The sequence below is a fragment of the Lonchura striata genome, chromosome 1 (genome assembly GCF_046129695.1).
Source record: "Lonchura striata isolate bLonStr1 chromosome 1, bLonStr1.mat, whole genome shotgun sequence".
NCBI lineage: Eukaryota > Metazoa > Chordata > Aves > Passeriformes > Estrildidae > Lonchura > Lonchura striata.
The window spans coordinates 39,239,150-39,266,974 of NC_134603.1; the positions used below are offsets into that span (position 1 = coordinate 39,239,150).

General features: G+C 37.7%; 1 protein-coding gene across 2 annotated transcripts in view; it reads right to left on the reverse strand.

Moving 5' to 3' along the window:
* Nucleotides 1–1,465: 1,465 nt before the first annotated feature.
* The window catches only part of XKR4 (XK related 4), a 223,790-nt gene continuing 197,430 nt past the window's right edge, over nt 1,466–27,825 (reverse strand). The window contains exons 3-4 of one of the 2 annotated variants that reach the window (XR_002467809.3): nt 17,450–19,614; nt 1,466–16,842 (exon numbers count right to left, since the gene is read on the reverse strand). Coding sequence is in view for 1 of the 2 variants with exons in the window: in XM_021555686.3 (XP_021411361.1) it covers nt 18,668–19,614 (947 nt within the window). In the remaining variant the exon portion in view is untranslated. Of the gene's footprint in view, nt 19,615–27,825 lie in introns of both variants that reach the window. The other variant, XM_021555686.3, reaches the window with a different exon arrangement.

Below are 27,825 nucleotides of genomic sequence, written 5' to 3' on the forward strand. Positions count from 1 at the left end.
TCATGTAGATTTTCATCAAAAGTCCCCTGAAGAAAGCTTTTTCCCTAGAGGTAAATAATTTGCATAAAATGATGCAAAATAAATCCCTTTTACCCCAAGCTAACCAGACACTGTGGCAGCAGCCCACCCAGTTAATGTGTCCTGTGCAGCCTACATTTGAAGAGAGAAGCAGGAAACCATGCTAGGGGGAAAAAATATTTTAAAGTATGCTTTTATTACTTGTCTACTAGTTTTGGAGCCTTTGGTGGGGATTCAGAGGGTTACAGGGACTGAGGATTTAGGACTCATCCTAAACAGTCCCAGTAGTGCTGCTGGGCTGCACTTCCTTCATCAAGCTTTTCCAAGTTAAAATAACAAACTACTCCCTTCAAATCCTTAGCCACACTACAGACACACATGAGAAGCAAACCCTCTGGGAATCTATCAGTCACATATCATTCCTGATGGCAAATTCACCTTACCAAAGATATATACACATTTATCCTTTCGCCTCTTTAGATCCATGAATTATTTAATTGTTTTGTAGGTTATTTTCCCCTCATCTCCCTTTCTTGATCACCTGAGGAAGGCTAAGAAGCAGTGTCTAAGAAGGAGTGGGAGTATGGCTGTGGGACAGAAAGGCTGAGGGATCTAGGAGCTTGTCTTTCTTGCACAAACTTTGGCTGCTGCTTGAGGTGGCATTGCACACACAAGTGTGGCAATGAATTCCAAGCAGGCTATCAAGGATATTGGAGATGTTGCCAAAGACAGCAACAACTTGTGTAATAATTTTAATAGGTTTAAGCAGTTACCCAGGAGGCAGAGGTAGAACAATCTGCACCTTCCCTGGGTGTTTTCCCAGTTATCGGGGTCAAGACAAGACTGGGTTGAAGCTCAGCTCTCTGTTCTCCACTGTTTAATGAGTATCACTATGATACTCATTTCATGGGTCTGAAGGGGGTGTAAAAACAACAAAGCACCTTCTTCTGTCTCCTGTGACTGAGGCTATTGTCAGGTGACAGAAGAATCCTGGGTTTCTGCTGGCCTGTTCCCTGGGTGAGGGCAGCTGTTTTGGAGGCATTCTTTCAAAACAGCACAAAGAGCCCCATCCATGATGGCAAGAGCATCCTCTTGTGCTGCTCTGGGAAAGATGCCTGCTGGGGTATCTCATGGCTTCCTGGGTGTCCCTGCTGGGACAACCACCTGTAAGGTTGTCCAAGTTCCAAGTAAAGTCTTCTCCCAGTCCCAGGGGTAACCTAGGAGCTGCTTGCATCACTCTCATGTTCAGGGATGGGAGCTCCTGTGGTAATACTGCCTAGAAACATAAAATAATTACTGGTGGAGATCTCTAGAGATATCTGCTCCAAACCATTGTCCAAGCTAGACTAACTTTTATCTTCTTTGCTAATAACTTCAGAAAGGTTATCATCCTTTTTCTGATCCACTAGGATAAAAAAAAGTTTTAGAAAGGACTCAAGGGACAGGGTAAAATGACCACAGTGTACTTTATTTAATGATTTTGGTACCTTGTGTTGCAATAAAATAAAAAAAAAAATCTACAAAATCCAAATATATAAAATTTTCAAGTTTCCCTTTTAAGTTTTACAAGAAAAATCAAGTTGTAACCAAGGAAATTTGTTAGTATGAAGCACTACTTTCAACTTCATTTCATCACAAATTGCAACTTACTTAACAGACCAAAATAACTATGGTACTGCAGTACATCAATTACTTCACACACTGTGTTCTTTACTATAGCACATGTAACCTCCACCACAGGAGGCAGCGGTCTCTAGCCAATAAAGACACTCTTCACAATCTGAACTCTAAAGGAATGTTTGTATACATGGATTCAGAATATATATATTTACAGGAAGATTTATTTTTATTTTTCTTTTTTTTTAATAACTATTTCGATTCTTCATTTCAAATAAAATGCCAAATACATTTTTACAATGTTTACAAGTCAAAGCACAAAGTTCTGCAATGATTATCATTCACCTATAGTCACTGTGCTTGTACTGGGGTGGGGGGGAGGGGACATCTACACTGTTCCATAAACACAAATGTGATCTTCCATCACTTTATTTCCGCAGTGGTGACTAAGGAGTATAAGCACAGTAACAATTCTTTTAGCACAATCAGTGTATAATGCAACAGTTTACAACAGACAACTGAGAAACTATTGGTCCACTCTGTTCAATTTGCTGTTTATCTGCCAACTGTTATGTTAGTCTTTGTCACATAAATTGTGTACAAGAGAAGAATTAAAGAACACAACTTGAATAGGAAAGAGCATAGATTTTTAAGGCAAATTAATAAGCAGCTTATGGTGTTTTTTTGTTAAACTATACCCCAACACAACCTAAAAATAAAATGTATGTTCTGCAACTGTCAATAATTATGACTTCTTAAACTGATCTCCTCTATAAATTGATCAACATGGCTTTGAACCTGGTTATTCAAAATGGAACTAATTCCTCCCCCCAAATCCCCAAATATAGAAAGTGCATGACTTCATATGCGCCAAAACAAAACAAAAGGCAGCTGAGGTAGTTAGATGTAAAATGTATTTATGAAAAATAACTGGAAAACTAAAACAAGGACATATACAGTAAAAACCCACTCACTTGGAATTAATTTTATATCAGACAACAACTTAAAGCAGGAAAATTTATGACTTCTGAGAAAAAAAGTAGTAATAACATACGAATCAAAACAGAATATACTATTGGAGTTTTAATTTCAAGTATTTGAGTGTATTTGCATGTGCATTTTTTTACAGGCTTTATTTAGCATTAGGAAGTCATTTACTTTTTATCAGGCATCATACGAGATCTGGTTGATCTCTGGGAATGAAGCTCCTGGAAGGTAGAAATATACTGTGAGTGCCTGAAGGTATGTCAGCCACCGTGTGTGCCTGGAAGCATCACCATCACACCTGGGGTGAACTTCTACACACCCATTCTCTACTGAGCTCACCTGAGAGTGACAGGGCCAGGGGTCCTGTGCCCGTGCCTCCTGGTGACTGATTGGATAGATGTCCTGGGAGCCTGCCTGGGATGTACACACATGCCTGGATCCATGTGGGATGTGCCCATGTGGTGGGGATCCCACACAAGACGTTCCTGCAGAGCTGGCGTGTAGCCCAGGCAGTGCCCCTGTGCACCAAAGAGAGGATCAGCTTCCACTTTGGAGCACAGCCACAGCTCCTCATTGGCCTCTCCCTGTGCCCAGCACCATTGCATTTCAGCTCTCACGGGGACCTTTGCTCATCTGGAGAGGGGGCAGTGTTACCACTCCAGGAGACAGGACAGTCTCCAAGAAAGGGTTTGCTTCAGTCCACTGAGGATGAATTGGGATTTTGGCTCACATCATGGTCCCAGGGCTCCACCAACAGCCCCTGGCACAGAGGCAGATCCAGCTTTCCCTTCCATTCCTGTCTAGAAAGACAAGCATACAAATTTATTTAACAAAATGCCCAAATGGAGTGCCCAGGTGCATGGAAAGTCTTCAAGCTCTGGGAATAAAATTCACAAAATACCTGCCTACTTGTAGGAGACAGATCAATTTGGACATGTGTTCCTGTCTTCAACAACAGCAACTTAAAACTGAAATCACCTTAAAACATGCAATGTGCCAGCTCTTCTGAGCCCTACTGTTAGACCCCTGTGCTCATGGCCACAATATGGGTGTGTGCAATTTGCTATCATGAATTCTGCACCTGGCTTGAGGACCATCGCAACAGTGAGCAGCACAAACTGAAATAGTTCTGATGTGAGTGGTTTTCCTTTATTTTTTAATTGGCCTGTGAAAAAGTAGGATGTGTCCTTCTGAACTGTGTGCATGTGCCATTTCTTATCCTTATTTTCTATTAAACAAGGAAATCCTGAAGCCCTTTATTTACTCCCCCCACCCCCGCCTTTTCTCCTTTAATTTTATCCATCTAAGCTCACTGTATTGGAAATATAACTTTCAAAAGTGATGTGTGATTTTAGCTAACTGAATCTCTGGCAACCCAAATTAAGGAGTCGCTAATGTTCACAGAGTGCTGAATTTATGTACTATGGTGGCAGACATGGTAAAGGCCAATTACTTTTGGACATCCTGCACATTATGGCCTTTTAATTTTTTCTGCTAGAACTAGATGGAAAATTAAAAGACTGGACTGTGAGATTTCTTGAAGTGGCATGATATAACAGCTTTCCTCAAAATTTTTGTCAGAAATTTCTGCTCTGTTGCTCAGATTTTTTAATCATGAGAGGGACTTTCTCAGAGAAGTCAAGTTTTTATAGTTTTAGGTAAACCTAAGCAGAAAAAAATGCTCTGATTTTAAAGAGCGGAGAAATATTTTTTTGGGTCTGATTTCATAAAACACAAAGATGCTAAAAGGCACACTTCTACAGTGGATGCAAAAATCATTTTTCAGCATGCGAAACAACAGAAAAGGTAATCCTGTACAGTGTAGGGAATCCAGCTTGATGTTTCAGTGTGTTAGCATTGTGAGTACTTGACATATGACGACATCCTCTCCACTGTGTCATAACTATCATTTGCCACATTTCCTTTCAAAATACAAATATTTCTTCATCTCAGTACTCACAACCAACACTTGCCCCAAGAAGAAGCAGTCCCCCCTTCCCATTACCAATTCAGTTGTGTCATTGGTAGCCATTGGAGAAACTGGAAGAGGTTTACCTGCACCTGCCTCATCCCTATTCTTGTGCCACTGATCTGCCTCTGTCCAACTGTTGTATGACCCAGCAGTAAAGAATGTGATGAAATTTGTCAGGATACAAATGCTAGGTCCATTTTCAGGGATTTTAGTGGTGAAGAAAGACAGGCAAGTATAATGGAGGGCTAGATAGAAGGCTGGGTAGAAAAACAGGACTCTTGCCTCAGCTTAGGATAAAATTTCACTTCCCAAGTTTTTCCCTGGAATCCAGTGACTTGAGCTTTCTACAGAAAGATATATGTTTGTCTTGAAACTGAAATTGAAATATATAGCTCAAGTGACAGTTTTTATTTAATAGAAAATATTAAAATATAATTAATATATTCACAAGCTTTCTGAAAATTTAAATAGACATTTTCATTTATCCTGGAATCCAGTGAGGTATCTTGGCCTCATCCAGTGACTAACAGAATTGGAAGACCTAGAAATGTTTTAGTATTATTTCCAGTAGACTTTTTTTAATATAAAGTCTGATATTTCTTCCTAAGACATTTTCAAAAACTTATCCAGAACAGTATTGGGTGCAGAAAGACTGAAAATTTCACTTGACAGTAATGTTCTAGTGCACTGTAAACTAGCTACTTAAGAAATTCCTTAAAAAATAAATTTTACTTAGACTGGCACTACAAAATTTAAAACCAAAATGCCCATGTGCCTTCTCGTGGGGCTTATGGACTCCACTAAAGTCAAAAGAAAGTAATTCATTTTCTGTGGTGGATCATCAGGGAAGCCCTTTGTGTCTATAAACTCCCTGTAATCAAAGCAAATCCCAGTATAATAAATGCTCTGGACAGAGCATTGGTGTAAGTGTGACTTACTGATATGTGCACCAGGCAAAGTTCCTCCATTTGTCTTCTAAGAATATCTTTTTGTTGGCTTTTTTTTTTTTTTTTTTTTTTTTTTTTTTTTTTTTTGCTTAGCAGTAAAAAAATCATTGAAGATGATTTTGTCAGCACAATTGTTGTCAAGTCTGTCTTTTACAATCATTTGCCTCATCTAAAATTGCTCTGGAAGGCTCTCTTGATTCACTAATAGTCTAGAAACACTTCAGCACATTTCCCCAAACCGAATCAAATCCAGCAGTCAACCTGAAAACAGACTTGGAGCTCTGCATATTAAGAAATGGAGGGTGGAAGAACACACAAATTAGTTAGCCTTATATTAATATAAATTTTGCTGTAACAAAGGGAGAATATGCTCTTTTAAATTATTACTGGGTTAATTAATATATGTTGCAGGAAACCATTTGAAATATTCAATGTGAATTAAATGATTTGCTCCTTGCACATTGCAAATTTCAAGAGAAAAATGCATGCTGAGGAAGAACAATTAAAAGTTGGGGAATCCTTTCCTCCTTTCCTTTCCTTTCCTTTCCTTTCCTTTCCTTTCCTTTCCTTTCCTTTCCTTTCCTTTCCTTTCCTTTCCTTTCCTTTCCTTTCCTTTCCTTTCCTTTCCTTTCCTTTCCTTTCCTTTCCTTTCCTTTCCTTTCCTTTCCTTTCCTTTCCTTTCCTTTCCTTTCCTTTCCTTTCCTTTCCTTTCCTTTCCTTTCCTTTCCTTTCCTTTCCTTTCCTTTCCTTTCCTTTCCTTTCCTTTCCTTTCCTTTCCTTCTTTCCTTTCCTTTCTTGTTTTTTGCTTTTTGTTTTTTGTTTTTAATCACGAAGATTACAGAAGCTGCACAAAGTTTGAAAGCATAGCTGTACCCTGGAAAATTGCTATAAAACCGATATGATAATGAGCAATACTTATTGCATCCCAGAGAGTGCCATTTCCACTGTACTCGGCTTACAGTGAGAAGATGAATCTCCCATTTGCTAATGCCACAGGTCAAATCCAGAAGCCAAAGTGGGTTTTGCTTGGCTCTGCAGCATGTGAAATAACAGTTGTTAAGTTAACATTTGATTAAAGAGGCAGGTGAGCAAGGGAAGAACAACAGAGGTTGCTGCCCCTGTTGAGACTTTCTTATACACAGAATAGCACCTGCAGGAACATACAGTGATTCTCATTTGTTAGAATAAACATTACCTTGTTAATAATACAGAACTCAGAGAAGATACAGCAAAATATCTGTCCCCTCAAGCAGAACAAATTACACAGGGGACAGTTTCTGCCCTTGAGAATCAATAGCGATTGATTTAAAGGAACTGCAGTCCTGGTAAAGAAGAACTGCATGGAACAGCAGATCCTTGTTTGCTAATTCAACATGATCCCTATTATGAGCTGTCCTGTGAGTCAGAAATTACCTCAGAAACAAAAGATACTGATTTTTAGGTTGCTATGGGCACATACCAAGGCTTTGGAATGATGAAGTAAAACAAGCTGACCTGAAGTAAAATCAGGATATGACAGCTGTCTTTAATAAATTTTCTGCTTTGCAATTGAGAAAATTACTTCAGTTTTTGCATTTTTAACTGTTTTCCATCTTAATTATAGAAGTTACCCCATAGCCAGGTGTTATGCAAAGGGATTTTTGAGTTTTGTACTATGACATGAGAAATTTTCTTAGATAACCTGAGCATTACCTTTTCTCATTGGTGAGGTTTTCATATGAGACTCATACATGCAAGAAAAAAATGGAAGCAAGGAAAAACATCAGAACAGTATCTAATAAACTTTGCCAACTTTTCTGAGTAAATCTTTGAATAAAACAGATTTATTGTAATATCCTACACTTACAGATCATGCATGAGGTTGCAGATAACTCCACAGTGTTTTCTACTTAAATCAGGGTGAGATAGTTTCTGCTACTAAACAAGCAAGAATTTATGATAACATCTAATATAACTGGAAGTCTTTCAGCAGTAATTTCCGTGAGGAGCTGAGTGGCAGAATACCTGAGCATGAACAAATGCTATAAAGGCTCACCTACTCTAAAGCTTCAGGGCTCTTTCCTCATTATAAGGCTTCTGCCATATCTACTGATCTCCATTCTCTCCATTTCTTTTCCTGCTCTAAAAATTTATACTGTCCCATGTGTGTGTTCCTCAGCTGTGCATGACGAAGTGGATGTGAGGACTGTTAGCAATAAAGGAACATGCACCTGCAAATCCACTATCTGCTCATGGATGTACTGTGGGAGAAATTGAGAGCATAAGAAAATGCACAACCAGAGCAACACCAAGCCTGTAATACTTCATATACAGAAAATACCATGTTTTGAGCCTGTTCTAAACCTTATATTTCTTGTGGAAGCCATCTGAGATTTATCCTCCATAAGGAAGGTAATTAGGTTTTTTACCCATAATCTATTATAAAGATCTATAATTTCTAAATCTAATGATCACTGGCATAACTGCCATACAAAATCCTCGTCTCCCGGGCCTTAGTCTGAGACCCTTTTGTATCTTACTGCTAATAAACAGCTCTGTCAAGAGCAACAAAGTTATATATAAGAAGTATCTTTCACTGTCTCCCGGTGTGTTTCAGTTAGTTTGTAACACATAAAGAATTTTCTCAGTCAATGTCTTTCCCCGAGGAGAGAGTAATTGCGCCATAAATAGTATTTTGGCATCAAGGTTTGTTGGTTTGAGTTTTGGTTTTTTTTTTTTTTTTTCCTGTTAAAAGTCTGCTCCTCCTTTTATCCACTGAAACAGCAGGGGCAGCTTTTCCACAGTGTTTCACAAATATCTCTTAATCTTGACCAGGGGAATCATCCTTTTTCTTTCATGTCTTTTTGATGTTTGGCCTCCCTGCTAAGGTCACTTGAGGAGACGCTTCCACAAAAACATGTGTGCCCTGTGCAGCCTGACTGGAGGGGTCTGTGACTTCATCCCACCTGAAAATTCTGTATCAGGAGGGTCCCAAGCCAGAGCCCTTGCTGAGTCTCATGTTGCCATAATTGTGTTCCTACAAGTACCAGAGTTAAATATTAAACCACTCATTCTTGCTGATTTTTATAAAACTGTAAGTGTACTAAGCTACACTGTTTCTGATGATGAAAAAAAATTAAGTGCTTTGCTAATCACAAACCCTCCATTATTCAGATACCACTGTAAGCAGCATTGTTTATTTTTTTAACCTTCTGCTTCATGTCAAAGTAGCCAAAATCTACCTGTGTGTTAAAAGCAGTGAAAACCAGTATTTTCTTCATTCATTCACCCAGTTCTTACTGCTGTTGCTAAAGGAAGTATGGTTTTTTTACAGTAATTTCCCCAGGATAAAGAGTTGAACAATCAGTACAGCCATCTCAAAAATGAAATTATACTGCTGCTGGATAGAATGGCTTTTTGGCTGATAAGATGTATCAATGACCAGAAGGAAATTTGGCCAGTTTCACCTTGATGGTAAATAAAGCTGTCTCAACCCTATGAATCCTCTTTAAAATACAACTCCTTGCATATATGAAATGAATCAAATAGACAGATGTTTCACAAGATTAATGATGAAATCTTAGCTAGGATGACTTATTAATGTTGCATTTCTTCTAGATCTCTCTTTCCAATGTGGGGACCTCACTGAACACAGCTAACAATGGTTTTTCTTTTCCTTCTGAACTGATTAATGTTTGCTCATAGGGCCTTGATTACTGTATTACAAGCCACACATTTGCAAGATTAAAAATGTCTGTTGAATTAATTAGCTGCAAATCAACCTGGGTGCAGCTCGACAAGTTCTAAGCAGTTCCAATAAAATGAAAAAGAAGGAATCAATAACAACCACAAATACATGGCAATATGTTGGCACTTTGTGACTATAAATAGTGGCAGCTGCCCTCTCTGCTGACAAAGGAAGATTTTTCATTGTCCATATAGTGATATCTAAAGGCTAAATCCTGTCCAGATTGGTGTGGCAGTCTCACCGATAGCTTAAGTGTTCTCAGTGAAATATGTCCCATGGGCCAGCCCAATAACCCAGGGAAAACTGGAGCTGGAAACAAGCTGCCTGCACTTTGAGCCAGAGTGGACACCACAGTGCAGGTGCCAGGAGTGATCCCAGCACACGTGGATGCTGACTGACAGGAGGACAATGTGTGTCCCAAAGCAGAAATTCAGGGAATGATGCTGAAAGTCATTAGTGACTACTTTTGAACTCTTCCTCTGTAGTTACTGCCATTATCTTACCCACTCATGACAATTTTAGATCTCCATGACCATATAACAGGTCTCGCTGGAAACGTACTAATTTTTTCAAACATTGTCCTTAATGGTGAATAGTGACACAGGTCAGGAACTCTAGACATATATCTGAACTTCAAAGAAGCAAGTGCCTTCACTGTCTAGTAGTCTCTTTCTCAGCTGCATAAAATTTAATATGAATTCTCATAAAATATTTTCAGGGAAACAATCTGGGATTGACACATAATAAAGCAGAACATATTGAAAAACATCAGTAGTTAGAATTTCAGAAATAGTTACTGCATATGCATGATACATTTAAACTGGGGATCATTTTCAAATGCATGCATTTGAAATTTATCTTCAGTACATAATCTGTGCAAGAGCAAGTCTTTCCTTCCAACAGCTTGCATCAGGAAATTGCATGTGTTGGATAACAAACCCAATTAGCGTTCTTCAGTCAAAATGAAAGTAAACCATCCTAATTATTGCAGGTTATTTCCTTCATAAGTTACTAAGAATGATAACTGATAGTGAAACAAATACAACCAACATTACATTACATGAAACAAAAGTTTAATTGATCCCTTTGCCATTTTTCTATATGATTGTTTTCTTCCTTAAGTAAATGTGATAAATATTTTTTTATTTTACACAATTATCCCTGCTCTAGTCTTTTACGAAAATATTTAAGATATGAAGTACAGCATTAGACATATTTTCTCCATAACTTTTTCTTAAAGTGCTGGCACACTAAATCACAAGGGTGTCTCCAATAATGACTACAATGTATTTTCCAATAATATAATTTTTGCAGTTTCTACTTGGTTATCCTTGATGACAATGCTCCTGATCTTTTTTTTTTTTTTTTTTTTTTTAGTTTTAGGCTTAAGATTTAAATAAACTGTATGATCGAATCCTAACAGAATCTCAGGACTCACTGTCATGTGTATACACACACACACACACACACACACACACACAGATATATAAAATGCATTTGAAATTGTAAATTTGCTCCCAGGCATGTGATAAGGTCCTACTATTTTTACTATGATAAAACCAAACACTTTCACATAGAATATTCATTATAGTGTGGTGTGGACACTGAATGTCTTGCATTCACCACAACCTGGGCAATTTGCACACAGCTATGGTCCAGAGAAACCAAGTCTGCTCCATATGCTTTGCTAGATAGCATAGATCCTGTCTGCCCTTTTCTTAGCCCAAACTGATCTTTGTTTGGCAAAGTAGCTGGAATCTCAAAGTGAAACTTGGGCTCAGGGAGCTACTGATAAGCTACAAGTGCAGCTCTGGTGTCCATACAAAATCTGTCTGAGCTCCAAAGAAAAACCATGTGAACCTGGCCAGAACAGCACACAGTGCATTAATAGACCTGGTTCAAGGCAGCATGTAGAGATTCAGGCTTTTTCACAGTGCTAACCATGTTCATACAGCTTTTGGTCAGGTTGGAAGGTGAGCAAAGTGATTTTTGCTTCTGCCCCAGATGTTTTCTGCAGACATTACTCTGGCTGCGTGTAGGCAATGGCACTGAATGTGCTCAGCAATTTCAGTGTCCTCAACACTAAAGAGACTGAACATGTCAAAATACTAGACGTGTGTCTACGCTGCACATGTCTACATTTGTATGTCCACGTTTACATTTTCCATAAAGAGGAAGAACAGCTCAAAATATGAGGCAGAGAGAATTGCCCTTCTCCTCACCAGCATGCAGCCCTATATCCTTCCCCTGAGAGATAGCAGCTAAAGATATGAATCATTGCTAGCTGAAGAGATCACTGAATCTGGCTCTCCACTTGGTCTCTGCTTACCACCAATTAACTGCTGAAAAGCCCTCAAGAGTATTTCAGTGCAAAGCTCCATCTGATAGCACCACAGAGGACCCAATTATTTCAGGTAAAAGGGACAGGAGGATGCCTGCTCAGAAGATCCTGGCAGGTTTAGGTGGGAGATAGCAGCTGAGTTAACTTTGTGCTGTGAAGACCAAGTTGTATCTGACCAAGCCCAGGAGGCAAATCTTCGGTCCTTGAATATCTGGCATTGAAAATGTTCAGGAGCTCATAGTTTGTGCAGTTTGGAGGAATAGTATGAGCCTGAGACCCCTGACGTGCCTGTGCCAATATCTACACCTGTGCTGCAATGTGCCCGGTATCTGGTCTCAAGTGTTGTGGCTTTCATTCAGCCCATGCACATGGTTTTCCTCTCTTTTGTGAGCTCTTTGGTGCATGAGGTGGGGAAGAGAGTGCTGGACTATGACCAGGCCTTACCCTGAGCAGACTTGTAGCACACAAACACAGCCTATGCCTTGCCTTGGCACTGTGTTATGTCTTTGCTGGTTCTTCTAGACATTCAACCAGCAGCCTTTTTACCTTGAGGAAATCACTGATCTGTGAAATTCTGTTTTGCAGTACCATTACATGCTAAGTGCTGAATGGACACACCTATTTAATACTAAAAAAAAGCTTTTGTGAGGTTTAGTTCAGTGGAAAAAACTACCCCAAACTCTATGCTTTGTTAAAAGGATGTGGACTTTCCTACAGGAGAACGGATTTTGCGTAGAAAAGCTGCTAGCATTCCTAGAGCTGCAGGCATGCCAGAAGCAATTGTTTCCAGAGCTATCTGAAGTAAGAGGCTGAAACCTACAGATAGAGAAAACTTACAGAAATCATATCTTTCTTTCTATGAATGTTGTATTTTGTTACATTGACAAATCTGTTACATTTTAAAATTTATTCCAACCATTCCTTGAAAGGAGATTTTTGGTTACACTTTAAAGTTTCTTGGCTGATTTTATTTTACACCGCCTTGCATATAGAAGTTGATATTTGATCTTTCTATTAGTTGGTCACTTATAATTTCTTTAAATCTCCCTCAATGAATATAACAACTGTATGTATAAGACTGTTGTGATTATACACAAGCTTCTGTCTGACTTCTCTGACTCATGCAAATCACCCCCAAGTGTGCTGAAGAGGACCTTTTGTCCTGAATCTTGCATATCTGTTGTCTTTGCCCTAGGATTTAGAGCAGGCACAGGGTCTACTAATGGGTATATAAGATCATCTGGGTCAGAATTAAATGCTAAGCATTTAGAGCAAAATGTAAGTACAGGAGCCAAGCTTACACAGTTAGAAAAGGTTCCTTTTAATTAATGTATTGGCCAGGAATGGGCTTTTGTAAGAATCACTGGAAATGACTGGTTTCAGAGATGTTTTTTCAAAGTCTTCTTAAAAGGATCACAAAACAGCAACTCAGTCAAAGCGGGAATAATCTCGAATGTTTGAACTAAAAAGGAAGGAGTAAGAAATCTTTGATTCATGCTGAGTCAGCACTAAGTTTAGTGTATGTATTTCAGGCTGAGCCAAGTGCCATGCAGGCTTTTTGGCATTAAGCAAATCTCCAGCTGACTTCAGTTTGGAGTGAAGAGGTGAAGACTTCTACTACCATGGTCTGAATTCCTGTAGTTCACTCTAGGCCAGGGCCTGATTTTGTATATTCATAGCAGTGAAGAAATCTCACCAAGGTCCTGAACTGAGGTCACTGAGGTAAAATGCCGTGAGACTCTTTGTGTATTAAAGCAGCTTTGTAAATGATGTCTTCATAGTGGCACCATTCCCCTAACTTTGCATGAACAAGGCTTTGTAATGTCATCCCTGTCTCTCCTGTAATGAAATCTGCTCATACCAGATGTGAGAAAGCATATCAGAAGCAGATCACTCAGCTATTTGCAGCCAGGTGAAAATGATGGCAGAATGTGTTTTAAAAAATCACTACAGGGGAAATGCAGTAATTTGTTGTGTCATTTTTTTTTTTATTCCCAGATTTAAAAGAATCTGTTCTCATTTTGCATTTTATCTCTTTTATCAGAATAAAGAGGAATGGATTCATTGCTGTAATGAAAAGACATAGTCCTATAAACAGTCAAGTGAGGATTTTATAACTTAATGTCTCTGGTACACAAATGGCTGTTTGCCACTTACTCCATTTGGCTTTCTGCTGAGAGGATGAGCTCTATGTGAGCTAGTATAATTGCTACAAGTAGTGAAATTAAATGGCTTATTGTGTATTTAGACAATTCTTCCCATGTCCTGTGTTGTTACATTGCAGAATTAGTAATTGCAGTTTTGGGCTTGTAGATCTATGGATTAATTTCATCACACACATTTTGTAAAGGTTTAGCTTACACACGCTTGTTTAAATGGATGGACAGACGCAATTTACTCTGCTTCCCACCATGCACAGAAGTAAGAGAGGCAGCAGTAGGACCCCAGGAAATCTGCTGAAGTCTTTTCCTTGGCATTGTACAGGCAGTGCAGGGGGTACAGAGTAAATCACAGCATCTCAGTCACTCTGGATTGCACAGCTTCAGGCAGGGAGCAAAGAAAGGGCAGTGGCTTTGGAAGCTGAATCACTGGCAGAGCCAAATAAAATTCAGTACAGTGCCACTTTTAAGGCTCCTTAGGAATGATACGATCAAATCACAAACACTCCAAACTTGTTTAATTTGTATTCTAAAAAGCCCAGCAGTCCAGTTGTGAATATTTTGCTGGCCAATAAAAAGTAAATGAACATATTGCATTATTGGGAGTCCCTTTCCAAATAAAGCAGCACTTCTACTTTTAGTACCACTTATGAATTGCTCTTTTGGGAAAATAATGATGTATTGGAAAGACCATCATATGTTTTAAACTAATACAGGTTTAATAGCCATTTGCCACGTATTAAAAATTAAATCACCAATAAATATGTAAGTCTCCTTCTCTGATTAAAATCAGGCAGATTAGACCTAGCATTAAATTTTGGAAGGAAAATTTTCTCCAATTTTATAAAAATTAGTTAACAGAAAATTTGTTGATTTGACATGAAAATATTGTATATATGTCATCAAGTCCATATAACTCAAGCAAAGAAACATTGTTCTGTCACAAGAAGCATATTTAAATTGACATAAACAAAACTGGAAATTAGTATTATCATTATTAAATATGCATGAAAAGAAAGTATTGCACATATTTGTAAAGAACCTTTTAAAAAAAATTATCCCATTACAGAATAAACAGCTTTTAAAATAAGTAAAAAGTTTTCTCTTACATTTTCTTGCATGTTTTTAAAATGAACATGGGTGCACATTACCTTTATTTAATTAGTGATAATAGTTGAATTGTCTTTTCTGCAACAGACAAATCCACAGCTCTCAAAATTTTAGAACCATGTTTTTAACCAGATAAATTACCATTAAGTCTACTGCTATGTGTGTTTGGCTCATTAGAACAATGCTCCTGTAAGTCTCATTTCTAGCAAATAGATGTGATTGCTTTTTTTTGCCAAAATGTAAATATGAAAATATGATTTTTTATATTCCTGTGTTCTTATGTGAAATGTGAAAGGCCTGATGTTTTCATTATTTCAAAAGCAAAATTTCATGGTTTTTACAAGTCTTTTTTTTTTATATTTTTGCTATTGCTGTCTCAGTTGAGCTTTATTGATTTTAGAACTGTCTGTGGCAAAAAGAAGAGTGCATATTGATTATTAACTGTCCATAAGGCCATAATGGAATTTCAGCATGAACTATGTTTATTCTTGGCAATTTGTATAAAAATTCTTACAGCTCTTAATGTGACAACTCACAGCAATGCAAATTAGGAAACTGTCTATGCAGTCATCAGAGTGTTTAGATTTCAGTCACTGCCCTGTTCTCAGTGTAGGTAACACTGATGTTATGAATGTAATAGGGCAAGATTTTGGAGAGCAAATTTTGACTTAGTGTATAAGAACTTCTATCCCTGCCTCAAACCACCGTATTGAATTCTGAGGACAAGGTGTATATATGTAGTGCTGCATATATATAAATATATATGCACAAACACATATATATGTCACTCTGAACTCACATCCTGCAGTAGTATGCTCAAGATAAACATTTTTGCAAACATTAGTTTAAAAAATTAAAAATGCTGTGAGATAAAGAAAATAAATCCTAGGCATGAAAAACCGCACAGATAAATAACACCTGTGTCCTTCCTTCTGAAACAAAATAAAAGCAAATCAAGCAAATTCATCCCAAACCTTCTTTGGAAATCTTGCAATGCAAGCACTGGTGAAGACCTTAACCCTTTAAATTCCATATGAAGCAACATTTCTTGAATTCTGTAAGCCTGGCCGAAGGGGTCCCAGCTCTGAGGAAGAGTGAGAGGCTGAGAGGAGCATCAGAAGAGGCAGAGCCTCGCTGACAGCAGCGATGCTGCCCCTCTCCCCAGGAGCCTGCTGGGGGGAGCCTGAAGCTTGAGAAGGCTGCCCACTGTGCCTCACTCAGGCTTCCATTTCCCAGTTGCTAAAGCAGCAGCAAACACTTCAAACTGACTCCAAAAGAAACCCTCACATCACTTAAACTTGCTTTCTTTGTGAAGAAAACCAGCAATTCCCTTTTGTGAACTAGAACTGGATTCTGGAGTGAAGGGCCTATTGAATATGACAGGACAAAGGACTTGCTTCCAAAATCTTTTTTTATCAGTTCTTGCAGTGCTATATTTTCTGAAAAAACATGAGTGCTTTTCTCTGAATAATCAGCTGGATCTCCATCATGGAAAGGGTAATCACTTTGTAAAAAGCTTCAGGTTTGGACTATCAAAGATTTGTTTTATTAAAAAAAAAATATAGAGGCAGTTGGCCATTGCTTGATTTGAAAATATCTAAGAAACCCCTGAAGCATAAATTTTTTCTGTCTGTGTAAAGTTGCCTCTGCTTTGCAGATTCCTGCACTTCCAAAGGTTTTTGTTTAGAGGAACTCGCCCTAGCAAAGAACAACAGGTATCGTATATTTCACTAATAAAAAAAGCCAACATTAAAAATGGATAATTGAATGCATACAAATAAACATAGTCTGTGTAACCTTGGCCATTTCATAGTACAAATATTTGTAATAGGAAAGACAGAAATTTACCCAGCAGCATACACAGCAGTGACTACACTGGATATATTTGACAGTCCAATTATAAGGTCTTCTCCATCCTGACAATGCCATTTACAAGAGTAACTCTTCAGTTCTGCTTTGCTCTCCTAAAATGGATGGAAATAGTTATAGCAAATTATTTCTCATGGAATCACTTGGTGTTTTTACAAGCCACTTACATTTGAAGCAGGATCCACAGTTTATAGAGTATTCTAAAAGTACCCATGTAGGCTTTCATATGGCATTACACTGCAAAACAAATCCATAATGTGTGAAAATCAGGTTTATGTCAACCTGTAAAAGCCATTTGATAAAATTCATGGACCAATTCTTAAAATCTAAGCTATAAAGAGAATGAAATGTATTAAAAGATTTGAGGTTTATAAAAAGTAACCTTTTATACCATATTTTTACTTTACAAAAATATTGAAATAATCCATGAGTTTTTCACTCTGCACCAGCTTTAAAAAAAATACTATCAAAGTTTGACTTGCACCTTTAATGCATCTGAAAGCACCATCAGGGGATACTTTTAACATAAAGTATAATACCTTTAGATAGATTTAGGGAGGTATTTAAAACCCAAAAGCTTGCATCAAAAGCACTCTGTTACAAGAGATTCTAATTTTTAGACATGTCTGGGCACCAGTCTTGAACAGGCAGAAAAAGCTCTTCCACATAACTTGTTTATATTATTATATTATACATACTTACTAAGAGGTGGCTGAAAGCCTTTAAAAGACATCATTTTCACCTTGAGTGGGAAAAATCAGAGCTGTCTCTACACATTGAGAGCTTGGTTGGTCTTTCCTGCTTCTTTTTCTGGTAGGGCTTGTGCCACTTGTTGTGTCCCTCAGGCAATATCAACCTTGCAGTTATGCAATATTTGGCACTAGAAGGGTATGGCATGTCAGTCTCTTGTCACACCTGCATACATTCACACACTGAATCATGCATTCTCAGTCCTGAAACAGAGAAGTTTCAGTGTGTTCAGCTCCTTGTGGTTTCTTCTGAAATATCTGAAAGGGGTCCTCCAAAAAGTTTAGAATATGAAAACTATACTTGTTCTTTTACATTTTCTTTTTTTTTTTTGCAAATTGAACACTGAATCATGATTATCATTTAATGAATATCACTACGTGCTAGAGCTCCTTATTTCTCCTCAAAACCAGAAGTGAGCTGCATAGATTTTCTGTTGAAAATAATATCAATAAGTTAAATTGCATTTAAAAAGGACTTTGAAATTCCACAGAAAACAAACAGTTCTGGTAGAGTTAATTTTAATGACTTAGCTAATCAGAATTTAGTTTATTTTCCATTGACAGCCTTATAAACAGGATGATGTTTCTTTTTAATTAAGAAGTATTTTGCAAACCTGTTCTAACCGGAATGGTTGATTTATGGGAGTGTTGAAGACTACTAAACTCCTGGTTTTTGCCCCAGAAAACAATTTTCCTAACAGCAACACTGTGTGCTACAGTTTGTTATTTTTGAAAAGGTGTGGTTTTTTTTTTGTTTTTGCCATTGATTATGGAAATATCAATCATTAATTTCTAAAATAAAATGCACTACAGGCTGAAGCTGAAAGCTCTTGTCAGAGCCTTTATATTGGTTTGATTGTAAGTACTGTGCAGTCAGAGTTTCATAGCAGTAAGGGGGGTGGGTGAGTTCCCCCGCTGATGTAATTGATTTATATGTGTGGGTCAGGGTTAGGGTTTTTTTGAGGCTTTTAGATGATGCTGCTGTATCAGCGTCCTGCAGACAGACTGCACACAGTGGATCAAATGATAATCATGATGATAGCCAGACTAAGAACACTATAGGCTGTTGCTCTACTTGTCATATGCAGTTTAGCTGTTCCTACAGCCCTACTGTCAACCCTTCATTTGAACTGTAACGTTGGAGCTGCTCCAAGCTGTGTTTTTGCTTTGTTTACAATGTGGTTTCATATTCCAAGCGCTCCTGAATAAGGGCATCATCTTTATACTGTAGCCGTGGAGGAGCAGGGGAACATTCAAACGCTAAGATCGCCTTCCTCAGGCTCCTGTCCAACACGTGTCTCTCCCATGCTGGGTACCTGTTCCTGAACAGATCGATTTTAATGACAGACTCCTCAATCCTTGGTGGCCGGGAGGAAGGTGTGGATGGTGCAGTGGGTCTCACCTGAAACACAGGCACACACCCATCCCTCTCCGCAAACTTTTGATCCCGCTCGCTCGTGACGCTCCGGTTGTTGGAGATGGAGCGCAGTGTGCTTGTGGCCACTTCTGGGGGAAGGGTGAAGGCAGCGGCAGGGTCTTCACAAGCACAGCTTGGTGACTGCCCAAACCTTGGTCCATTGGGGTGAAAGAAGGCATAGTACATTAGCATAAAAACAATGCCTGTTAAAAAGCTGCTGAACACTACACACAGTGCTGGTATGGCAAATGCATCGGAGATTGGAGGGGCCTTGTACAGATACCAGAGAACACTCAAGGCGGTGTTTTCTAAGAGGATGACAAAATAGTAAATGAAAAGCCTACAGCGTGTCCTTCCTTCCTTGACATTGAACCAGCTGAAGATATAGATTATCCCAACAACCATGTCGAAAACTATCTCCTCCCATTTAGTGATGCAAAACTCTGTCTCGCAGTGAACGATCCAGAAGGTCATGATGCACCAGTGCAGCACGATGAAGATCCCAAAGTACAGCTGGAAAACCGAGGCAAAGAGAGCAAAAGTAATGACCCTTGCTGCAATCGTGAAGAAGTGCCAGCAAAACTGGATTATAACAGCCATGTAACTGATGGGTTTCTTGTCATCGCGGGAGTCACGGAGGGCCTTTTGGTAGGAAGCCAAAGCCCAAGCCAGGGATACAAGGGATGCTGCAGCAGTAAGACCTAGGAGGAAACAGGAGATGTAGTTAAGGCATAATTAGTATGCCAGCACTTGGCTGAAAACAATGAGATCCTTGCTGCTTTAAATATGTTCTCCACTACTGGCACAATAAAAACTCTTCCTTCTCCTTTAGCTCCGAGAAATGAACCTTTGCTGCTGAGATTTCATTGCCCAATGCTGGATAACACACAAATAAGAGCAGCTATTAAACCACACTCTGAACCTCTTCCCTAGCAATTACATATCTGAAACAAACTGATTAATTCATAACTTTGAGCAAGTCAGGAATAGGTGTCTCTGTCAGCTGTGTGATTTAAGAGGACCTACTCTGGTTTATGTTTTCAAGAAAGAATATGAATTTTCTGATTTTGATAAGCCATTAAAAAAGCCTTTCTAATTAAAATGCCAGGATCATCTACATATAAACTAAATCAAAAACAATGTGAGCATAAATCTACATGTTCAAAATAAATGTCTGTTACTCTTGTTATACTGAAATTTAAACTGAATGCCTCACTCTTGCTGAGGAAAGAAAATGCCCATTTTGATATTTTCACCAGTTTTAAGCAGAATTTTAGTAAGTAGAAAATATCAGAACTTGTTTTCTTCCATCTGGAAATTAATTTTTTTTTTTAAATTTTGGAATTCTTTAAATTAAATTCTTTGAATTAAAATAGTGAGTAAAGATGCTCCTAAAGTAGGGGGCTATATATTTTAATTTATATAGCCATTCTATCTCCAATATATCACAGAATTGCCTATTTACAAGGCTCCAAACTATAATATTTTAGTAAAACCTGACAAATATTTAAAGCATTCAATATGAAATTATTTCTCGTAAGATCTAAAACATTGGCTTTGTGAAAATACAAAAACTGTAAAACAGTTATTGAAAAAATAGACCTTTCTATACTTATTTTAAATATGTGTTATTCTTTTCTCCTCAAGAGAATTTGATTCTTGTCAGTAGGTAAATTTAGGAATAAAAATGCTGTTTTGAAACAAATCTGACTTTTAAACTAATATGTTGCTTCCATACACTACCAGAAAAACACCTTACACTCCCATTTCAAAAATGGTATAGTTCAGCACAATTATTCAAATGATAAATACTTACATAGCATTCTGGTAGAAATTAATTATAATTTTTCTTTACTAGAAGATTAATTTTAATTTACTTACTACTTGTATCCAGCTGCTTTGGATGGAAATGGGAATTGCAATTGAAATGCAAAATCCTTGCCTTTCAAGTCTATTTATTATTTAAATAAATTTGCAATAAATGTTGTATACAGAGGAAAAATGTATCAAGCATTTTATATTTAAAACTGGTTTACTACCAAAGCTAATTTTACATACAGCTAATGAATGAATTCATAACTCTCAGGATCCCAGACCGAGAATTTATTCATAGGCCATTTAATGATAATGATGCTTCAGCTTATTCTATTTCTAAGCAGTTCCTTAGCTTTGAACTAGTTATTGAAGTAAATCAAACTGACATGAAGAAAACAGTTCTTTTGTCTGTTCTTAAAAGCTGCTTAATAATTTCAAAAGCTTTGGTCTGGATGCATAGCCAGTATTTTTCTTCCTAATTAAACATCTTTTTTTTAGAACTTAGCAATCAAGAATATATTACTTAAATATTTTAAATTTTAAGAAGTTGTATTAATAAAAATAGTAAATTTAAGCCTAAATACATGTTGCTATTTACTTTGAAAGAAAACAAATAAAGATTATTTTAAAAGAGAAAAAACATAAGTTAATGGAGATAAAATCTATTTAAACAATTCATTTAGCATAACGCACTAAGATTTGGCTCAGTGAGTAGTACAAAGAGATTCATTGCTTTCAGGAGGCATTCTGTTTGCCTGTGTTTCTCCCTCTCTGGCAGGGTGCTAATAATGTTGTGAGCTTCCATGAATTGAAAACCCCCTCACTTTAAAAATAAAAGTAATAACAAACAAACAGCAGAAATATAAAGCAAACTTAGGATTCCAGGGAGATTTTTTAATAAAACTTCATAATTTTTCTCCCCATGCAAAAGCCTACGTGAAAAACCATCGCAGTTACTTCTGGAATCTTCCTTTATGGACAAAATAAGCTATCAGCAATGAAGACAGGAAAGAGACATGGTATAAATTGGTGTTTTCATTTCTGATATGTACATTTGCTTTTTCACAGTGAGCTGACTTTCTGTATCCATTATCGCCAATGACAACCCTGGGAGCTGAAATTTTCCTGTAGGAATGTTTTAAGTATTTAAAAAAACACAGTTCATTTCCCTCATGAAATGAAAATTTGGGAAAGGTAGATGAAGAGGATAAAGAATCTTTCTATACAGACAAGCCACTCTGAACAAGAACTCAAGAATAGCATTATCAGCACAGGAAAAAATAATGTGAGCAAGAAATCCATATATTTTCTTTGCAAATCTAACTTTAACGACCTCACATACTCCCTCAGAGGTTTGAAGAGATATAATCACTTTTGCATTAGGAAGTGTAAAATCATTCAATAATGCACACAAAATACAATGTTAAACTCATAGGAATTTCCACTGTTCTAATGCTAATTAATTCATAGTCACTGTCTGGGACATAAGACGCAAGTACAATAGCTATGTAATTCTGTTATTCAAATAGTCATTAATAGGGAATCATCATCTGCTTTTACAGAACAAACTCAGGGATACTGGCTTACAGGAGAGAAAAGGAGACTAGGGAATGTACAAAAGGGAGGAATTGCCAGTTAATATATTATGTATCTGCTCTTTGCTATTGGCAATGCTATTAGGGATATAGAATTAAGATAAAGTTAAATGCTTCATGGGCTCCATTCATTTTTCTTTATTGATGAGACCAAGCACTAAAGAATTATTGAAAGTAAATTAATAATGAAAAGAATGATGTAAAAGTGATGCAAATGGCAGTTTGCTAATAAATGTCACTATATAAATAATTCACTGGGAGTGGTTAGAAATAAAGTGAATTATTGTAGCCCTAGATGGATAATTCATTAATTAGAATATATTGATGCCTTTGCTGAGTATATATTCATATAAACATCTTTAACCCTATTTCAAAGAGGAAATAAAAAAATTTCCATTACTATCAAACAAAAATTTTAGCAATGCAGGTGCAGTCAGGAAGACTTATTTCCCACTCAGAAATGAACAGAAATTGGACAAGATCTATGGGGCCACTGTTCATGAACCAGCTTTCCCACTTGCTCATCTGCAGTCTCTGCACACTTCTTGGATACTGCAGCAGCTTTCTGGTGTATTTCACTTCTTGTGTTATCAGTCTTATATTTAGTTCCTTGATCTTGGAAATTAAGACTAAATAGCCATTCCTAGTGAATATGTACACAAGCAACTATAAGCACACCCACTACAGACTCTACAAGAACTGGAAAGCAGGAATTCTCTAAAATGGCCTTAGGAAGCATGAAAGCATGCTCCTGTTTCTTTCTTTTCTAAAGCTGAACCTTTAAACATTTTCCACAGTATATGATTTGATTTCTAAAGTTCTGTCCTGAAGAGGAAAGAAATGCAGGCTTTGCACAGGAAAAACATCACAATTTACATCAGCAAAAGGATGCTTTTGTATGGTTCTAAAGTGGGCACCTGAAATACTCTAAATAGAAAAGAGTGGGAGTGTACATACCCACTTTCAGCCTTTGCAGCACAGCCCATCCACAATAGCCACAACAGCAAGAAAATAGTGCATTGTATCAGGACAACATTCTGCCAGGAATTAATTATAATCTGTTTAGAGTGAAAAATACAATTCGGCCTCTTTTATTCTCTGAATGGTTTGCATATACTTAATTATATTATTTGTGTAAAGGAATGACATCTTGTTAATTACAGATGAGTTCCAGATGTTCTTAACATAGTGAGAGCATATCATACTTTCTGATAAACAAAGACCAGGATTGCTTTGATTCAATAATAACTTTAATTTCTATATATTTTTCTATATATTTCTATATTCTATATTCTATATTTCTATATATTTTTCTATATATTTTTAATTTTTAATCACAACTTTAATTTCTTTCCCTGAAATTATTAATTTCCCCATATATGATATGTGCTTGCATTTTATAGATTGTGGCATTTCTCTACAGATACTTTAAATATAATACATTACAATGAACTACAGCTCATTAAAGACAAGATAAAAAACTAACACACATGACTTTCACGAGTGAAAGTAAATGCATATGAGGGAAAAGATAATGTATAGAGAGATGAATACATTCACAAATGTAATATTGTTTCAAGGAAGAAAGCAAGCTTGAATAACTAGATGAGAATAAATTGAATTCTCCTCAATGGCATTTGTGAGAAACCCAATTTGGACTTGAAAAATTAAAGGTATATCCAGGTTCATAAATGACTTTTTTTCTAAACATATCAGTACATAAATCCTATATATCATAAGGACAGAACAGCTCAAGTCAGCTGGAAGCCCTACAAATAAATGAACTGATCTGAGAAATTGCTCCTTGACATTCAACATGATTTCAGAAATCAAACTCTTGCCAAGGCATCTGTCTGCTTCATCCTTCCTTTAAAACTTGTACTCATCTCACCATTTCCAGGAGTAAATTAATCTAAAATCAGGAATACCAAATGCAGTAGGACATCTAGGTGTGACAACAGTGCCTGGGATGTGAGACTTTGAAATATTATTTTAAGAAAGTCTATTTTTTGGTTTTCCTTCTCAGCTGGAGAAGTGACATTACATGTATCCAAGTTTCCAGGTGCTTCTCTGAACCACAGCCAAGGACCTCTAATATTCATATTTAAGTCCTTTAGGAAATAGCACATCATGACTCTATCCCTTCAACTTCAGAAAATGCCTTGCTATATTTACACATCTTTTGCCACACTGCTCTGCAAGTATAGGCACAAGCTAAAGATTCACGTGGAGGCAGCCTTGCAGGCAGCTTGAAAATAGTCTGTGGGTTTCTGCACTAATTCTTTTGTTCCCAAACACAGTGTATGACAGCAATGTATGTCATGGTGTACATACTGTGATTCCATATGTAGTTCAGGACACAGGCAGCTTTGAAAGATAAAAGCTTCAAAACCAAGATCAAGGCTTTTTGTTCAAATGAAATAAGCTTCCCGAGGTCAGAAAAGCACTTTTTTATTTTTTCTTGACTCCCACTATATCTGATTGTGTCTAGGGTGAAATGGACCCAACTGAAATGTTCCACTCCTGTGGTTTTACACTCAGCCTGTTTCCTACCCACAAACATGGGAGTGTCAGTGTCTGAGGATGAGTCTCCAGTGGTTCACATTTCCAGTTTTTGCCACAGGCTTCATTCATAGCTGGGGATTTTCAAGGCAACACAGATGGTTTAATCAGCTTGCCAACATTCAGTTTAACTTTCTTCCACTGCATACTGAGGTAGATTAGTGCAGCATAATGCATGTCTGGAACTTTTCCTTGTTGAAATGTAAATCAGAATTACACCTGATATTACTCCTCCTATGTATTACACAATATTCATAGAACATGCTAGCATATGTGTGTATATATATATATATATATAACAATAATGTCTCCCATTATTCTTCTTGGCTGCTTTCAATAGACACTTCTGGTGTTACAACTTCCAGCTGCTTCTTTAATTTGCCTCTCCACAGCAACTTGTCATTTCCCTATGTATTGTATTACTTTCAACCTTACTCCTTTTACCTACTCCTAATATTTTACCAGCAGTGATTTGGACTCTGTAGAGGAACATGGTTAACTGGCAAAAGTTTGGCTTATCGTATGTATCTTTAGCACTTAGGGTCTGTGCCTGCCTAATGATTTATTTCTTGCTGCACTCAGAATCTTATCCACCTTAGCAAATCTAACTTTCAGACAGTGTTGAGAAACTTCTGCTGAGCTGGTCATAGCTTTAAATACATGGATGATGGTTATAATTTTATTTCAAGATAAAATCAATCACAGTTCCCCTTTGCCTTGCCCCTAAATCCAAACTAACTCTTTTACCCAGTTTTTGTTGTTAATGTTTCAGGAATTGCATTAGAAACTATGAATAAATCAACATAGATAGAGAGAGGCAACCTGGTATGCAGGGACCACAAAGCTGGCTGTCTCCTGTCTTTCAAAAGACCACAGTAAGTAATTGAGATCTCTCTTTCTTCACAGACACCAAAAACTCCACTACCTTCTCCTCTACCTGTAGAAGTAATTGGCTGTTTCAGACCCTTGAATGGAAGTCTCATTGTCAGAATACCCCAGCTAAGGCCGGTTACTAGCTCACATGCTGGGTGATATCTTCCCCTTCAATTACATTTTTCTAAGATTTGTTAGTTTCTTGCTCCACTAAAGATGTGTTATACTGAAAACTTTCAGTTTAGGAGTCATCATTAGACACCAATCAAGTCCGAGTCCTTCACTGGCAGTGACAATGGCCAGGTACTCATGTGTGCTGTGCTGCCAGGCTTGGCAAGACAGCATGAGATCATTTTGCCTGTTAGGAATCTAAACTTAAATTCTGTACTTTCACAGCTAGACTCCTTGTCTGTTAGGTAATTTGGTGTCTTTTATTCCAGTGAAGTATGTGTAGCACAAACATGCCCACTGACTCCAGGCTCATTTCCATGATTTCTACATTTCAGGGCTTTCAATGGCTTGAGCCTGCTGCAAGTAGGTTACAAAAATCAAGGGATTATTTGGAGGATACAGCGACTCCAAGCAGAGCAAATCCTCTGCCATTAACTCTTAAGAAACATCATGACACCCTAATGCTAAGTTAAATCTAGGGCACCATCTATGGGAGACAGCTCCACCTGCACTGCCCTGTCCAATGCCCTGCGTGCATGGACCCTTCCACAGCGCCTATGGCAGCAGCAGCAGCCCTTCTCCCTGCCACCCAGCAGGGGAAAAATAAAAAGATGGGGCTTACTAGACACGTAAGGAATCCTGTTAGAAACTAACTCTTGAGGAAATGACTTTCTGCTGGCCCACATGATTTCACCAGTACTCTTCTGTTGAGCTTTTATATGCTTTTGCTTACGCAGCTTCTGTATAAATTCTATCTTCATATATTTCACTGTGGCTGGAGGAACCAGCCTCACAGATTTTCTTTCCATGGCATCTAACAAGATCAACTGGAACTTTTTAAATAGGAAATGCTTTGGAAAAATATTAAAGTGAACCACCCCAACCCCCCACCCCCCCCTACCATGACACAGTAAAGGCCATTTAGATTATTTAAGTCTTCTATTAAAGAATACACAATTAAAATATATATATATATATTACTTAGTCTATGAGAGTGCATAAGCACAAATAGAGAGGAAAGTAGTATTAGTATTTGCTTCTTTTGCAAAGTCACTATGTCACCTGCCCCAAGGTTTGTATGCCATCCTTCTCACCTCACAGGGTAGGAACCTGCCAGATGTTAGTGGGTGACTTGGCACTGCTGCAGGTGTGGACTGAACCCACACATCAAAAAGGGGCAACAACTCTCAGAGCAGCAATAGAAAACTAGAACTGAAATGGTTACAAAATTTGGAAATAAGTCTGTTGAAGTGAAAGCATGGTGATGCTACAAACAATATTGGTTTCCTAATCGAGTTGCTATGAAACTGTTTTCTAATTATTTTCTAACTGTTTTCTAATTGAGTGTCAGGTGCCCAAGTGTTGGCAGGGGGATATATGGGGTGGCCTCCATGAGGAGAGGTCAGAGCCTGTCCCATGTGTTATTTCCAGTTATTTCCAGTCATGGTGTTGGACTGGAAATAACTAGAAATAACACATGTTATTTCCAGCAAGTTTCAGCGAGCTCCAAAGTGATCCACCCCAGAATGCAGCTGAGCCCATCAGCCAATATGTTGGTGCCTCTGGAAAACACATTTAAGAATGGACATTTAAAAAACCTCCATTTAAAAATTAAAGGCAGAGGAGGGGGGGAAGTAAGGTTGAGAGAGCACTGTAAGCACATGTAAGCACTGAGTTGAGAAAGAAGGAAGGAGATGAGGTTCTCTAGGTAACTCTGGAAGAGAATCATTATAGAGCAGGCAATTTCCCACTGCCTGTGAAGAGCCAGGATGGAGAGTATTTACAGCCTGCAGCCTCTGCATATTTATTGAAGGAAAGTATGGCCTTTGGAGACTCCACATCGGAGCAGTTTTTTCTTGAAGGAACTCTACTGTGTAGGAGAGATACCATGCTGAA